At 42.4% G+C, this 15105-nt stretch overlaps 1 protein-coding gene across 1 annotated transcript in view; it reads right to left on the reverse strand.

The window, feature by feature from the left end:
* Window positions 1-15105, reverse strand: part of LOC122385549 (putative transcription factor capicua) — a 122687-nt gene that overhangs the window by 17941 nt on the left and 89641 nt on the right. Inside the window, exon 6 of the mRNA XM_043373895.1 lies at window positions 12996-13108. Coding sequence (XP_043229830.1) covers window positions 12996-13108 — 113 coding nt within the window. The remainder of the gene's footprint in view (window positions 1-12995; window positions 13109-15105) is intronic.

Raw genomic sequence — 15105 nt, forward strand, 5'->3', positions numbered from 1 at the left:
AACACTGACGCAACTACGAACAATCAATTTTGGGACACAAGTACAATATCCGCAACAATTTCGTGACACCCTGTATTCGTGACACCCTGTATTCGTGACACCCTGTATTTGGGCTCAGGCCCAGTGGAACGTTTATGGTCAACGCCTGAAGTCAACAACAACGGTGGAATATATGGAAACTCAGGCATTTTGCAAAATGCCTGGCGGGTCAGGCATTTTGTAAAATGCCTAGGCATTTTGCAAAATGACTGGTGGGTCAGGCAGTTTGCAAACTGCCTAGGCATTTTGCAAAATGACTGGCGGGTCAGGCATTTTGCAAACTGCCTAGGCATTTTGCAAAATGCCCGGGTTTTCACTTTGCCTGTAACATATATATATATATATATTGTTATTCAACTTTGTGACCAGATATGACCCTGTTCTTGAAAATGTGTAGAGACATACACGAAACGCGTTGAACTTAAGGTCATGTTTTGGATTTTATTCAACTATATGTATTGATAATGAGTTTTGGAAATGTCATCTTCGAACATAACACCGACGACCGTAAAACGATAAGAACGATAGAGTCTCTTAGTAAGAAGTTAACGTGTGCCAAAGCTGCGATAACGTTCAACAAACAGTGTGAATTGAATAACTTGCTTCCTTCTTTTACGAATATATATATATATATATATATATATATATATATATATATATATATATATATATATATATATATATAGAACAGAAAGCCCACAGATGCGGGACGCTGCTTAAACGGCTCTAGTGTCTGCCCGGATAAGTTCAAAGAGAGCGTCGTTAGAGCATATGTTCACCGGGCCCTTAAGCATTGCTCAAACTGGGAACTTTTCAACCGTGAGCTAAGACACATCAAACAACTCTTGACAAATAATGGGTTTCCAATTTCCCTGATTGATTCGATCGTAAACAAAACCCTATCAGCTTACATGGACAAAAAAGCTCAGTCCCGTGAGGTTGAACCTGACAAAGACACATCCACTACTCACACACTATATTTCAAAAATCAAATGTCCCCGGCTTACAAAAATGACGAAAAGGCCCTCAAAACAATCATCAAACGGAACGTCAGACCCACGAACACATCCCATGAGGTCAGACTAATAATCTACTACAAAAACCCGACGACCAAATCATTAGTCCTTCGAAACAACCCATCCAACGACCCATCTATCCTCAAAAAGACGAACGTTGTATACCACTACTCATGCAAAAAGGGAGACTGTGCGCTCCAAGCTAACAGTGGCTACATCGGACACACAACAACGACACTTAGCAGAAGAATAACAATGCACCTGCAACAGGGCGCGCTGCTGACACACAACGACACACACCACCAAGACGACCATCTCACACGAACTGACATCACTAAGAACATCACCATACTATGTCAAGAAACAGACAAGAGAAAACTGCATATACTGGAAGCAGTTTACATCAGAAAACTGGAACCTAAAATCAACAGACAGGTCAACGCCAGAGGGATACTCCAGCTTTTTGAAGGTGCCCCGCCATAAACGGAACGCAGGACAACACGCGAAGTGATTAATTCAAGTCGCTCCACTTCCTTGCCACATTCGAAACCATCTTCGAAACACCGATCGATATTGTACATTTGATGTGTTTTTATATGTCATCATGTCATCATATTAATCTGTAATCATGTAACAATCAACCATTGAAAATGTGTAATGCTACACGAAACGTCTGATTTGTCTTTACTCATTAAACATGTGTCTCATCTTCTTCCTTCTTTTCACTATGAACCTCGGAAATGTCCTCTTTCAACATACGCCAGAAAATAAGAAGATTATACGAAACGTGGAAAGTCTGAGCAAAAAAATAACAAATGCGAAACTCTCTATTCTGTTCAACAACACTTGTATATATATATATATATATATATATATATATATATATATATATATATATATATATATATATATATATATATATATATATATATATATATATATATATATATATATATATATATATATATATATATATATATATATATATATATATATTCATTCAAACAATGACCATTAAAAATCGCATGTTGTGCTTTAGAAAGCTTTCTGTTGAGTTTTTCGATTCTTCTTACCAATGTTTTTAAGTCTGAATTCAAGTTGAACAATAGTTCACCGAGAGGCATGTGTCATCGTTTATATTGACAAGTCATTGACGTTTCGGATAATCGACTATATCCATTTTCAAAATGATACAACGCTAGTTCTAACTAACCATAATCCATTTTGTTTATACTAAACACTAAACAGACACGCTGAAGAACCAGAACGCTGCACAAGCTCATTCACATGCTACCAGTTTTTAAACATGTTTCGAAATTTAAAAGAGTAAACACGAGCATACATAAATTGACATCTTCGTTTGCGACAGTTTTGCGGTAGGGTACTAAAAATTAACCATACCTATAGCGATAACCAGGCACTTGGTCAGACCTAAATAATATATATGAAACACACACGCACGCATACAACACGAACATACACTATACCTTCAGCCCACCCCTCTTTGAGTGCGCTGACTCCACAGTGACAAATTGCATGTTTGTTGTACTTGTTTGTTGAGTATGGGTGCTTGTTCATGTATGAGTATGGCTTCCAGCACGCCCAGTTTCCTGGTGTCATGTGTCGAGGCGATGATTGTGGTGTTCTGTGTGAGTGTTCTTCGGGTGATCTGTGTGTTGTGTTCCCGCTGCATGTGGTCCTTTGGAGCCCCCTCAGACAGATGCATTGTGAGACGGCGAGATAGAGATGTTGTAGTAACACCAATGTAGTCTACCGAACGAAGCCTGCAATCTTCGTCAGGACAAGAGAATTTGTAAACTACATTGGTACGTTTCAACATTTCTGTCTTCGCCAGGTTGTTTTTCATGAACAGATTCTTCGTTTTTTGACTTTTGTAATAAATCTGTAACACCACTTTGTTATCCCCAGTGCCCTTCACATGTTTCGAAATGATTTTTTTGAGAACCTTTTCATCCGTTTTGTAAGCCGTGTTCATGAAATTGCGGTAGTATAAAGTGCAAACAGAATGGGTTTTGGATCTGTTATCGGCTTGGAGGTGTTTTTCAAGTAAGTGATTGATTTCAACATCAATTTCACTGTTGGTGTACCCGTTGTTCACGCAGTTCACGCAGAGCATTACGCATTTGTTCCAGTTATGAGCTGCTCCATGTAGAACTCACCCGTGTAAAACAGCTCCTCGTGTACAACAAACAAGTACAACAAACATGCAATTTGTCACTGTGGAGTCAGCGCACTCAAAGAGGGGTGGGCTGAAGGTATAGTGTATGTTCGTGCTGTATGCGTGCGTGTGTGTTTCATATATATTATTTAGGTCTGACCAAGTGCCTGGTTATCGCTATAGGTATGGTTAATTTTTAGTACCCTACCGCAAAACTGTTGCAAACGAAGATGTCAATTTATGTATGCTCGTGTTTACTCTTTTAAATTTCGAAACATGTTTAAAAACTGGTAGCATGTGAATGAGCTTGTGCAGCGCTCTGGTTCTTCAGCGTGTCTGTTTAGTGTTTAGTATAAACAAAATGGATTATGGTTAGTTAGAACTAGCGTTGTATCATTTTGAAAATGGATATAGTCGATTATCCGAAACGTCAATGACTTGTCAATATAAACGATGACACATGCCTCTCGGTGAACTATTGTTCAACTTGAATTCAGACTTAAAAACATTGGTAAGAAGAATCGAAAAACTCAACAGAAAGCTTTCTAAAGCACAACATGCCGTGATTTTTAATGGTCATTGTTTGAATGAAGATATTTTGCCTAATTATACGAATATATATATATATATATATATATATATATATATATATATATATATATATATATATATATATATATATATATATATATATATATATATATATATATATATATATATATATATATATATATATATATATATATATATATATATATATATATATATATATATATATATATTAGAGCACTTCATGGGCCGGATAAATCCGTTATCCACGGATAAATCCGCGGACCGGATAGGATTGGATTCTAAATTTGTTAAAAAAGAACGGATATGGGCGGGCCGGTTTGGGAATTGAAGGTTGAACCCGGATCAAAACGGATCAAAATTTTAACATTCAACATTGAAGTTAAAAATTAACCTAATGTGTTAAGCGGCAGCAGAGGTTTGATTAAAGTAATAGGCATCATTTTATGACACTCACTTGTCACAAGACTTGTCTTCAAGTGGATAATGTATGCAATGTATGCATGGTTTTTGGAACCATGATGGTCTATGAGATGTATGGCTGTCTGGTCCCTTAGATTGAATTTGTTAGTCCAGTTTTGGGTGAAACCAGTTATTGGTGAAACAAGTGAAAAACCAGGCATTTTGCAAAATGCCTAGGCAATTTGCAAAATGACTGACTCGCCAGAATGAGGCACCAGAGGCACAGCAGGGTAAACGGGAACCATTATCTGATTCCACAGCCTTGGACCAGCCCATGAGTACTAACACTCTGTTCGAACTTGCTCTTCCTTACAATTGCTTTGTTTGCGTTGATACTTGATAACCTTAAGAACTTGCGATTCGCGTTCGTTTTCAATTGCCACGATACTGATTCAGGAAATATTTTCTATACGGACAGGTTATTTTTTGGCTGGAAGTGGTGCACAAAACCATGACTGGCATCAGTTATTGCTCATGCTCAAAGGCTTGCGCTGACAAGAAACGAAATACTGATGGGTTATATAATCAATGAATGCATACACCACATCCATTCAGAAGTTTCTGGAATCATTAGTATTTATGACGGTCACGTAATTAATACTATTGACTGGAGACAATTCCGAGTGCATATTTCCGAATAGATGTGGTAAATACATGAGGTACGTACCTATACCCAGTAGGTATACCTATCGTGCACCGTCAGCATATAAGTCTTTGAAGCAAGAACTGCTGCGTATGTGGAAGAACATGGTTTTGTGTACCGCATCAAGCCAGAAGTATAATATGCCGAATATTTCCAGAACATTAAGCATAACAATCATGGCAGTTGCACGATCACGCAGATAATTCGAATAAATCATGATCGCTTTTACATTAGCTTTTACAGCCCATATATGTCCATCAGCTAAGTTAAAAATACAAAGAGTTGACTTAAAGGCAAATGAATGTATTTATATATTTAAAAAAAAAAACACCGACCGCAAAACATCTGCTCACATGTGCATGCACAGGTCTGGTCCACTTACATTGCGCGCGCAGGGGAAGGGAGGCGTCTCGACCGCAGGTATAGGCACGATTAGTGCGTTCCGCAGGCCAGAGGGGGCCTCACTCACAGCACGAACACCACAGTTCACAGATTTCACTTTTTACTGCACAAATGCTGGAACAGCCCTCGTCGCTGCTCCAGGCTGCACGGCGGCCGCGCGACAACTGCTGGTTCGAAACCGCCGCGCCGGGGCCCGCTAACGGCTGGCGGCGACCGCTGATTGGTCCGCCAAGTCTGACGTCATGGGCGCAGCTGACCATGTGTATGCTGACCAGCTGACCAGTACAAGTTAGGCGCCGGTTAAATAACCATGCGGCAACAAGTTTCCAAAACTGGTTAAGAAACAAACGTTGAAACAAATGTAGAGTTGGTCTGGATACTGAGAAGTTGGTGTGCATAGTAACTATTGACTCGTAGTTGTCACCTGACAAGCAATGCACCAGACAACGGCTTGTTTAAAAAGTATCAGTTGGTAAACATACCAAGAGATGATTGGTTATATTACACAAGACTTGTCAATTTGGTTTACAGTGCTCCTGTAAAATGACTTAATAGAAATGAGAAGAGGGCTCGTGCACACACCTCGGCAATGGTTTTCAACAGCCATTAGACGTATTCATTAATGCAGATCGATTATTGTGATGATGGCAACCAACCACTTAATACCTGGAGGGCCGTACGTAGGTACATACAGGTCTCGCGAGATTAAGCGGTAGGTTTTGCACTTTTACATTTCCGGTTATATCTCAGAAACTAATCGATCTACGATGAAGCCATTTTACACGATCATGGCCGGCTTGTTACCCAACAAGTCGATCGCATCTTCAACACTTAAAAGCTTAAGACGACGAAGATATAGCCTGAAGTACACTAATTTTTCTAGGTGCAAAACCTACCGCTAAAACCCGAGAGACCTGTACTTTTCAAATGTATCAACGATTGCTGAATTCGAAGTAAGGCAAAACAACCCTCCCTTAAAATCGCAAAATTCGAAACAGTCACCCGAAGCCACCAAACGTCAATGACCTTGACCTGGCAGACAAGTCAACTTGAAATCCATCATGATGCATGGGACAACCATCAGTTCACATGTTGGCACGTCTATATGTAATCACAATAGAAGTCTGGAAACGCAATTTTAGGTGCGCTTATATATACAGCAAATCATTTCTGTCTGACATGGTCTCAGAAATCACATCGAAGGTCAAAGATCATTGGTTTCAGGATCATGAACTGTATAGGGAATGTGTAACCAGTAACGTAGATAAGTTCGAGGATACTCAAAGTTTCGTCACGATCGGCCGCTTTTACACTGTAAACCAAATTGACAAGTCTAGTGTAATATAACCAATCATCTCTTGGTATGTTTACCAACTGATACTTTTTAAACAAGCCGTTGTCTGGTGCATTGCTTGTCAGGTGACAACTACGAGTCAATAGTTACTATGCACACCAACTTCTCAGTATCCAGACCAACTCTACATTTGTTTCAACGTTTGTTTCTTAACCAGTTTTGGAAACTTGTTGCCGCATGGTTATTTAACCGGCGCCTAACTTGTACTGGTCAGCTGGTCAGCATACACATGGTCAGCTGCGCCGGTGACGTCAGATTTGGCGGACCAATCAGCGGTCGCCGCCCGCCGTTAGCGGGCCCCGGCGCGGCGGTTTCAAACCAGCAGCTGTCGCGCGGCCGCCGTGCAGCCTGGAGCAGCGACGAGGGCTGTTCCAGCATTTGTGCAGTAAAAAGTGAAATCTGTGAACTGTGGTGTTCGTGCTGTGAGTGAGGCCCCCTCTGGCCTGCGGGACGCACTAATCGTGCCTATACCCGCGGTCGAGACGCCTACCTTCCCCTGCGCGTGCAATGTAAGTGGGCCAGACCTGTGCATGCAGTGCACATGTGAGCAGATGTTTTGCGGTCGGCGTTTTTTATATATATAAATACATTTATTTGCCTTTAATTCAACTCTTTGTATTTTTAACTTAACTGATGGACATACATGGACATATGGGCTGTAAAAGCTAATCTGGTTGGCGATCATGATTTATTCGAATTATCTGCGTGATCGTGCAACTGCCATGATTGTTATGGTCAATGTTCAGGAAATATTCGTCATACGGGCATGTTATATGTACTTCTGGCTTGATGCGGTGCACAAAACCATGTTCTTCCACATACGCAGCAGTTCTTGCTTCAAAGATTTATATGCTGACGGTGCACGATAGGTATACCTACTGCTGGGTATACCTACCTCATGCATTTACCACATCCATTCGAAAATATGCACTCGGAATTGTCTCCAGTCAATAGTATTAATTACGTGACCGTAATAAATACTAATGATTCCAGAAACTTCCGAATGGGTGTGGTGTATGCATTCATTGATTATATAACCCATCAGTATTTCGTTTCTTGTCAGCGCAAGCCTTTGAGCAATAACTGATGCCAGTCATGGTTTTGTGCACCACTTCCAGCCACAAAATAACCTGTCCGTATAGAAAATATTTCCTGAATCAGTATCGTGGCAATTGAAAACGAACGCGAATCGTAAGTTCTTAAGGTTATCAACGCAAACAAAGCGATTGTAAGGAAGAACAAGTTCGAACAGAGCGTTAGTACACTTACTTGTTGACAATTTGTAAGCTAGCAATGCCCAGTCAAAGGCTAGCTCATCAACAAATCAGGGGTTGGTGAACCGACAAGGAAACGACTATGCCTATCCAGAAGTTGGTAGGTCCACAAGGCTCAGACTAGTACTCAACAAGGTGACGCCTATGCGAATTGGAACCAAACTTGTAGACAAACTGTTAGTTTGTTGGCCAACAAGCCTGGGGTTGGTGAATCGACAAGGTATCGACAAGGTGACGCCTATGCGAATTGGAACCAAACTTGTAGACAAACTGTTAGTTTGTTGGCCAACAAGCCTGGGGTTGGTGAATCGACAAGGTATCGACAAGGTGACGCCTATGCGAATTAGAACCAAACTTGTAACAAGGAGCCAACTTGTAGATTTGGTTTACAGTGTAGCGCAAGTTATTCGCGAAAAAAACGAAGGGTTTTATCCGACCCACACCCCTAAAAGTGTGAGGGATATCCTGCACACGGATAGCGACGGATATCCGTCGAAGCTACCCCAGTAACTATATTTTCTAAATGTAAAGCACATGCTGGCGATATAATGCAGCCAAAATTATCATAGCAGTTACGTGCTTTGTCAAGGGCACCACATATACCCCTGAGCTGAATGTTCAAATTTTGTTTTCTTTTTAACTGAACTAAATTCAACAAGACTTTCATTGGACAAGATTGTTGACGGCCCTCCTGTGAAACGAGACTCGATAAATTCTTAAGATCCCTAGTTATTTTGTAACAACCCTAGGTTCGTTGCATACTAACTAGGGAGGTTGCAACGACCCCACACTGTAAACCAAATTGACAAGTCTTGTGTAATATAACCAATCATCTCTTGGTATGTTTACCAACTGATACTTTTCAAACAAGCCGTTGTCTGGTGCATTGCTTGTCAGATGACAACTACGAGTCAATAGTTACTATGCACACCAACTTCTCAGTATCCAGACCAACTCTACATTTGTTTCAACGTTTGTTTCTTAACCAGTTTTGGAAACTTGTTGCCGCATGGTTATTTAACCGGCGCCTAACTTGTACTGGTCAGCTGGTCAGCATACACATGGTCAGCTGCGCCCGTGACGTCAGACTTGGCGGACCAATCAGCGGTCGCCGTCCGGCCCCGGCGCGGCGGTTTCAAACCGTTCAAACCAGCAGTTGTCGCGCGGCCGCCGTGCAGCATGGATCAGCGACGAGGGCTGTTCCAGCATTTGTGCAGTAAAAAGTGAAATCTGTGAACTGTGGTGTTCGTGCTGTGAGTGAGGCCCGCTCTGGCCTGCGGGACGCACTAATCGTGCCTATACCCGCGGTCGAGAAGCCTCCCTTCCCCTGCGCGCGCAATGTAAGTGGGCCAGACCTTTGCATGCACATGTGAGCAGATGTTTTGCGGTCGGTGTTTTTTATATATAAATACATTTATTTGCCTTTAATTCAACTCTTTGTATTTTTAACTTAACTGATGGACATATATGGGCTGTAAAAGCTAATCTGGTTGGCGATCATGCTTTATTCGAATTATCTGCGTGATCGTGCAACTGCCATGATTGTTATGGTCAATGTGGAAATATTCTTGTGGAAATATTAGTTGTTGAACCCGGTGTCAGACAAATTTGCTGTTTCACTTTCTCATTTTGGCGCCAGTGTTTACACGGCCAATAGCCATTCATACGGGCATGTTATACTTCTGGCTTGATGCGATGCACAAAACCATGTTCTTCCACATACGCAGCAGTTCTTGCTTCAAAGACTTATATGCTGACGGTGCACGATAGGTATACCTTATACCTCATGCATTTACCACATCCATTCGAAAATATGCACTTGGAATTGTCTCCAGTCAATAGTATTAATTACATACTACGTGATGTAGGTACGTGACCGTAATAAATACTAATGATTCCAGAACCTTCCGAATGGATGTGGTGTATGCATTCATCGATTATATAACCCATCAGTATTTCGTTTCTTGTCAGCGCAAGCCTTTGAGCAATAACTGATGCCAGTCATGATTTTGTGCACCACTTCCAGCCAAAAAATGACCTGTCCGTATAGAAAATATTTCCTGAATCAGTATCGTGGCAATTGAAAACGAACGCGAATCGTAAGTTCTTAAGGTTATCAACGCAAACAAAGCGATTGTAAGGGAGAACAAGTTCGAACTGAGCGTTAGTACACTTACTTGTTGACAATTTGTAAACTAGCAATGCCCAGTCAAAGGCTAGTTCATCAACAAACCAGGGGTTGTTGAACCGACAAGGAAACGGCTATGCCTATCCAGAAGTTGGTAGGTTCACAAGGCCCAGACTAGTACTCAACAAGGTGACGCCTATGCGAATTGGAACCAAACTTGTAGACAAACTGTTAGTTTGTTGGCCAACACGCCTGGGGTTGGTGAATCGACAAGGTGACGCCTATGCGAATTGGAACCAAACTTGTAGACAAACTGTTAGTTTGTTGGCCAACAAGCCTGGGGCTGGTGAATCGACAAGGTGACGCCTATGCGAATTGGAACCAAACTTGTAGACAAACTGTTAGTTTGTTAGCCAACAAGCCTGGGGCTGGTGAATCGACAAGGTGACGCCTATGCGAATTGGAACCAAACTTGTAACAAGGAGCCAACTTGTAGATTTGGTTTACAGTGCAGTTTCGTTACAACGTCCCGGAACGAGCAGTTATTTTGTAACGTTCTTCTCCCTACACTGTAAACCAAATTGACAAGTCTTGTGTAATATAACCAATCATCTCTTGGTATGTTTACCAACTGATACTTTTTAAACAAGCCGTTGTCTGGTGCATTGCTTGTCAGGTGACAACTACGAGTCAATAGTTACTATGCACACCAACTTCTCAGTATCCAGACCAACTCTACACTTGTTTCAACGTTTGTTTCTTAACCAGTTTTGGAAACTTGTTGCCGCATGGTTACTTAACCGGCGCCTAACTTGTACTGGTCAGCTGGTCAGCATACACATGGTCAGCTGCGCCATGACGTCAGACTTGGCGGACCAATCAGCGGTCGCCGCCCGCCGTTAGCGGGGCCCCGGCGCGGCAGTTTCGAAACGGCAGTTGTCGCGCGGCCGCCGTGCAGCCTGGAGCAGCGACGAGGGCTGTTCCAGCATTTGTGCAGTAAAAAGTGAAATCTGTGAACTGTGGTGTTCGTGCTGTGAGTGAGGCCCCCTCTGGCCTGCGGGACGCACTAATCGTGCCATATACCCGCAGTCGAGACGCCTCCCTTCCCCTGCGCGCGCAATGTAAGTGGGCCAGACCTGTGCATGCACATGTGAGCAGATGTTTTGCGGTCGGTGTTTTTTATATATAAATACATTTATTTGCCTTTAATTGAACTCTTTGTACTTTTAACTTAACTGATTGACATATATGGGCAGTAAAAGCTAATCTGGTTGGCGATCATGATTGATTCGAATTATCTGCATGATCGTGCAACTGCCATGATTGTTATGGTCAATGTTCAGGAAATATTCGTCATACGGGCATGTTATACTTCTGGCTTGATGCGGTGCACAAAACCATGTTCTTCCACATACGCAGCAGTTCTTGCTTCAAAGACTTAACTTATATGCTGTTATATGCTGACGGTGCACGATAGGTATACCTACTGGGTATACCTACCTCATGCATTTACCACTACCATTCGAAAATATGCACTCGGAATTGTCTCCAGTCAATAGTATTAATTACGTGACCGTAATAGATACTAATGATTCCAGAAACTTCCGAATGGATGTGGTGTATGCATTCCTTGATTATATAACCCATCAGTATTTCGTTTCTTGTCAGCGCAAGCCTTTGAGCATGAGCAATAACTGATGCCAGTCATGGTTTTGTGCACCACTTCCAGCCAAAAAATAACCTGTCCTTATAGAAAATATTTCATGAATCAGTATCGTGGCAATTGAAAACGAACGCGAATCGTAAGTTCTTAAGGTTATCAACGCAAACAAAGCGATTGTAAGGAAGAACAAGTTCGAACAGAGCGTTAGTACACTTACTTGTTGACAATTTGTAAGCTAGCAATGCCCAGTCAAAGGCTAGTTCATCAACAAACCAGGGGTTGGTGAACCGACAAGGAAACGACTATGCCTATCCAGAAGTTGGTAGGTCCACAAGGCCCAGACTAGTACTCAACAAGGTGACGCCTATGCGAATTGGAACCAAACTTGTAGACAAACTGTTAGTTTGTTGGCCAACAAGCCTGGGGTTGGTGAATCGACAAGGTATCGACAAGGTGACGCCTATGCGAATTGGAACCAAACTTGTAGACAAACTGTTAGTTTGTTGGCCAACAAGCCTGGGGTTGGTGAATCGACAAGGTATCGACAAGGTGACGCCTATGCGAATTGGAACCAAACTTGTAACAAGGAGCCAACTTGTAGATTTGGTTTACAGTGTAGGGTCGTTGCAAACAAACTTGCAAACTAACTGAAATCGCATACTGTTACAACTTAAATAACAATTTACAATCTGAGGTTTATTACCCATGGAACCAATTTTCATTAAAATTTGAGAGATGAGGGTGACGGGCTTGGCACGATCTATGTATCGTGGTATGCCCCAACAACCACGCATCAATTTCGGGACACCCTGTATTCGTGAACATGGAATGTATTTGGGGTTCAGGCACGGTGGAACGTCAACGATATTTTATGTCAGGCATTTTGTAACATGCCTGACCCGCCAGGTATTTTATAAATTGCCTAGGCAGTTTGCAAAATGCTTGGTGTGTCCGGCAGTTTACAAACTGCCAGACTGCCTAGGCATTTTACAAAATGCCTGACGCGTCAAGCGTTTTGCAAATTGCCTCGCCATTTCGCAAAATGCCCGAAGTTTCACTTTGCCTGTAACATATACAGTATATACCCTTGTATGAAGAGGGAACCCGCACTGAAACGTCAACATTTATGCCACTTCTTGCTGTGCTTGCATGACAAAACGACAAGACCGTGCGACATGCCCCTCAATAATGAGCAAAACTAACGTTATGTCAATCTATCCAGCCACATCTGCTGATGTCACATGCAAACAAACAGTCACACGCACCTGAGCAGCGTTCTGCATTAGTCTCTGGCGAACCTCGCGAATCTTCAGTACCAGCATCTGCTTGTTGGGAAACAGGTTGGCATGTTCGTTCTGAAAAGTGGCAATAGCCTGACCTGGAATAGGAACAAAGTTGACGTGTTATCAACCACAAATGTGTTCAATGTAGTGGTACGACAATTAGCACCGCACACTCAGCTCCGCCCACTGTCCTCCATAACGAACCATGCGACCCATGAAGCAGAGCCATGGGTGTAACTTAACCTTCCAGGCGGTGGAGGGCATTTTTTTGCCCCCCCCCCTTTAGTTTTTCGATATATCTCGAGAACCGCTGCGCCGATCGTCACCAAACTTTCAGTACCCTCCCGTGAACAGCTATTGCATATTGTGACTAAAAAAATTTCCAATGGCTATGATAGGTTGGACGCTAATGACGTCAGAGTGACGTCATTTCTGCCATTTTCGACCCAAAAAAAAAGGTTTCGCGAGAAGAGCTGTCAGGCCTACAGCTTAGGGATACAGAAAAATGTTAAGACATAAAAGGTGTAGAATTTGGAGGGCTACAGAATTGCTATCCTGGATTTTTGAAATTTTTGGATTTTGACCCCACAAAAATAAAAAATAGATTTTTTGAATATAATAGCAAAAAAATCCAAAAAGTTTTTTGAATTTCGAAAAACCGGAATATATGTGATATTCCTTACCGCCATCTATCTACATACCAAATTTGAGATAGATAACTCTTTTTGTGGCCAACTTATAGCGAAAAAACTGTTCAAAATTGATGACGTCAAATTTTCAAACTCAATTTGTAGCAATTCTAGACCTCGTAGCGCAAAACAAAGACCACCATTAGACTCGTCGTGACGAGCTGCATCGAATCAATACCCGTTTTATGCAAAAATATCAACTTTTAAATTTGACCTTTTTGGCCTGACCTTGACCTGACCTCCACCAGAAAGTGACCTAAACCGTACCTGATGGTCTTATAACCAACACCATTGAGTTGGAAATGAAAAACTGGCCATAAAACATGCATCGCACAACCTTAGTAAAGTTGGGTTCATGTGGTGTCCCTTGGTGACCTTTGGTGACCTGACCTGGTATGACCAGTGACCTCTAATAGCAGCATATGTAGGGGAGAGTGGGGTAAGATGCCCAGGGTGGGAAAGACGCCCCACCCCCTCTAGCGGCGAAATAAGGAATCGAACCTGGAAATAACTGCTCTTAGCGTAAAGTGGAAGACTGCCTTGTTAACTGCACAAAAATTTGCGAAGCTCAGTTGTGCAACGGCTGGCTGGTGATTGCATGTTTTTTATTTGCTTCTTTTAAAAAATATTTTGGTGTCAAAACATTGTAAATATCAAAGAAGGTAGATAATTTTTATGTCCCTGGCTATGGTCGTGATACATTAACATGCGTCTAACTCTACTGTGTCCCAAACAGTTTGTTTCAGGGTGTAGTTTTATGGCTAACAAATTGTACTGATTTAATGTTAATTCGGTACCTTGGGGTAAGATGCCCCCTGCCCTGATGGGGAAAGACGCCCCCCTAAATCCGTAGGCTGGCCTTCAAGGAACCCGTCAAATCATTTATTACATACTTGTGATGAGAGACAAAAGCCGATCTGGGACTGTTGAGAGTCCAGTACGATCGGGTGTGCTCCCCATGCCGTTCTCTCAGCCCACACAACAACTTTTTGGGCGGCATCTGACTCTGAGAGCCCTCACGACGGTCTCTGTGGGCCCCATTATTGGCTCCAAGGCCCCTCACGACATCCTTTGAGGGCTCCCATGTTGGCTCCACGGGCCGCGCTGGCATCTGAGGTCCCACGATGGGCTCGAGGGCCCTCAAGATATCATGAAGACCTATAAAGGCCCCAAAGCGGTCTCCGAACGCCACCACAGAGGCTTGTTTGGCCGCGCTGAACTATGATGGCCCCAACGACGACCTCTGAAGCCCTTACTTTTGAGGGCCCTTACGATGACATTTAGTGTCTATTGCAGGCTCGAAGGGACTACTGATTCATTCAGGCGATTAACGTGCCCATTTATGTCACTTATAGTGCAGGGGGGACATCTTGCCCAACGCCAGGGGGCGTCTTTCCCAGCCT

The sequence above is a fragment of the Amphibalanus amphitrite genome, unplaced genomic scaffold (genome assembly GCF_019059575.1).
Source record: "Amphibalanus amphitrite isolate SeventyFive unplaced genomic scaffold, NRLGWU_Aamphi_draft 000222F_arrow, whole genome shotgun sequence".
Classification (NCBI taxonomy): domain Eukaryota; kingdom Metazoa; phylum Arthropoda; class Thecostraca; order Balanomorpha; family Balanidae; genus Amphibalanus; species Amphibalanus amphitrite.